The sequence below is a fragment of the Habropoda laboriosa genome, unplaced genomic scaffold, assembly GCF_001263275.1.
Source record: "Habropoda laboriosa isolate 0110345459 unplaced genomic scaffold, ASM126327v1 scaffold172, whole genome shotgun sequence".
Lineage (NCBI taxonomy): Eukaryota > Metazoa > Arthropoda > Insecta > Hymenoptera > Apidae > Habropoda > Habropoda laboriosa.
Window position 1 is genome coordinate 5,480 of NW_017100331.1, and position 1,684 is coordinate 7,163.

The following is a 1,684-nucleotide window of genomic DNA, read 5'->3' on the forward strand; positions in this document are numbered from 1 at the left end:
TTATTTCAAGAATATTCACTTTTTTTTTTTTTTTAGAACCCCTTAATGCTGTCGCTCACTTAACAGCACAACAAACGAACAGCATTAGATCAACACTGACATATTCACGTTGTTATATATAGTTTAAATTTAAATGCGTTCACCTGTCCATAACCGCACTGCATCGACGTTTCTCCGTATCACCTCGACAACAGCAAAATTCTTGGCGCGAATTCTAGCAGCGCGATGATGAATAAAAATTAATAAAGTTGGTTCGTATCGATGTGTGGACAACTGAAAGATGCTGTTCTGATACTGTGATGTTAAGTGGGCAATAACCTTTAATATGTCAATTTTGTTCTGATGGTCTGCTGTTAAGTAGGTAACAGCCTTTGTAGAGATATTGCACATTTTTAATGACTATATGATTTCATGTAATATTCTATTTACAATTAAACATTGTATAAAATGTTTACACTTAAAGAAATAACCTAAGAAATATTAAGTTTTTCCGATCCACTTCCTAACCTTGTTTTCGTCCTCTTCCACTTCATGCGTCTATTTTGAAACCACACTTTTACCTAAAAAGTTGAAAATGTTTTATGGTTAGATTTCTTCACCCATTTAGTGCATTATAGATATCTCAGATTTGTATTTTAATCTATCGATTATACGTTAATATTAAGAAAAAGTATTTAAGGTTTGTTCTCTTACAATTATTCTTTGAATATTTATATAACAATTTTAATTTTCTATAATATACCATATTTATTCATTATTAATTAATATACTGTCTTTACTAAATCATTTTATTTATTTAGTTATTATGTTAAAATAGGTTCCATAATTTTGTTAGTCAAATTTTCCTTATGAAAATTAAAGACAATATTGTTTTTCTAATTAATATTAAGAAGTGAAAATAAAATCTTAGCAATGGAAATTACACTCTGGGCATTTATGTACATAGAAAGCTATTTTCTAATTGGTATCATCAATAGCATCAACAAAGTATTACTCATAGTTTGGCATAGATAATCCCTTTAACTTTGAATATGCTTTATAATTTCAAAACAATATTAGTGATAGTGTTAGTGTCAGGGAAGAACTTATCACCAGCGATTTCATCAAAATGTGCACTTTCATTTTTTAAGTAAAATAAAGGGTGGGTCTTAATTAAAAAATCTCTAAAATCTTTTCTGTTTAAAAAATCCAATATATGCATGTATATTTGTAAGATCGTAAATAATTACCAACTAAAGTACAGATATAAAATAAATTTATTCCAAAATTGGAGTATTAAATCATCGTTTTGTAGAATGTTATTTTTATTTTTTGCTTTAACTTTAGTTAAAACTAGAACAGATGCTTTAAATTGTTTAATTATATCGAATATTATATTTAGTGTGATTGAATAAGACTCGGAACAAGTTAAGTGCATTTACCGGTATACCAATTTAAAAAATTTGAAATTTATCAGATATCGTATCAATTTACCTGCCGTTCAGTTAAATCCAACGCAACTGCAATTTCATAACGACGTAAGCGTGTAAGATAATTGCTATGTGCGAATTCGTATTCAAGATGACGAACTTGTTGCTTTGTAAATGCTGTTCTTTCTTTACGAGGTTTATCAGGAGGCAATCTTTTATTCGTATCTGAAATATAAAGGTTTGAAATTGTAATTGAAAAAAAATTTATAAATTTA

At 27.9% G+C, this 1,684-nt stretch overlaps 1 protein-coding gene across 1 annotated transcript in view; it reads right to left on the minus strand.

Annotated features, from left to right (window-relative positions):
* Nucleotides 1-470: 470 nt before the first annotated feature.
* The window catches only part of LOC108574456 (homeobox protein Hox-D4a), a 7,143-nt gene continuing 5,929 nt past the window's right edge, over nucleotides 471-1,684 (minus strand). The window contains exons 3-4 of the mRNA XM_017937056.1: nucleotides 1,474-1,634; nucleotides 471-560 (exon numbers count right to left, since the gene is read on the minus strand). Of these exons, the coding sequence (XP_017792545.1) occupies nucleotides 471-560; nucleotides 1,474-1,634 (251 nt within the window). The remainder of the gene's footprint in view (nucleotides 561-1,473; nucleotides 1,635-1,684) is intronic.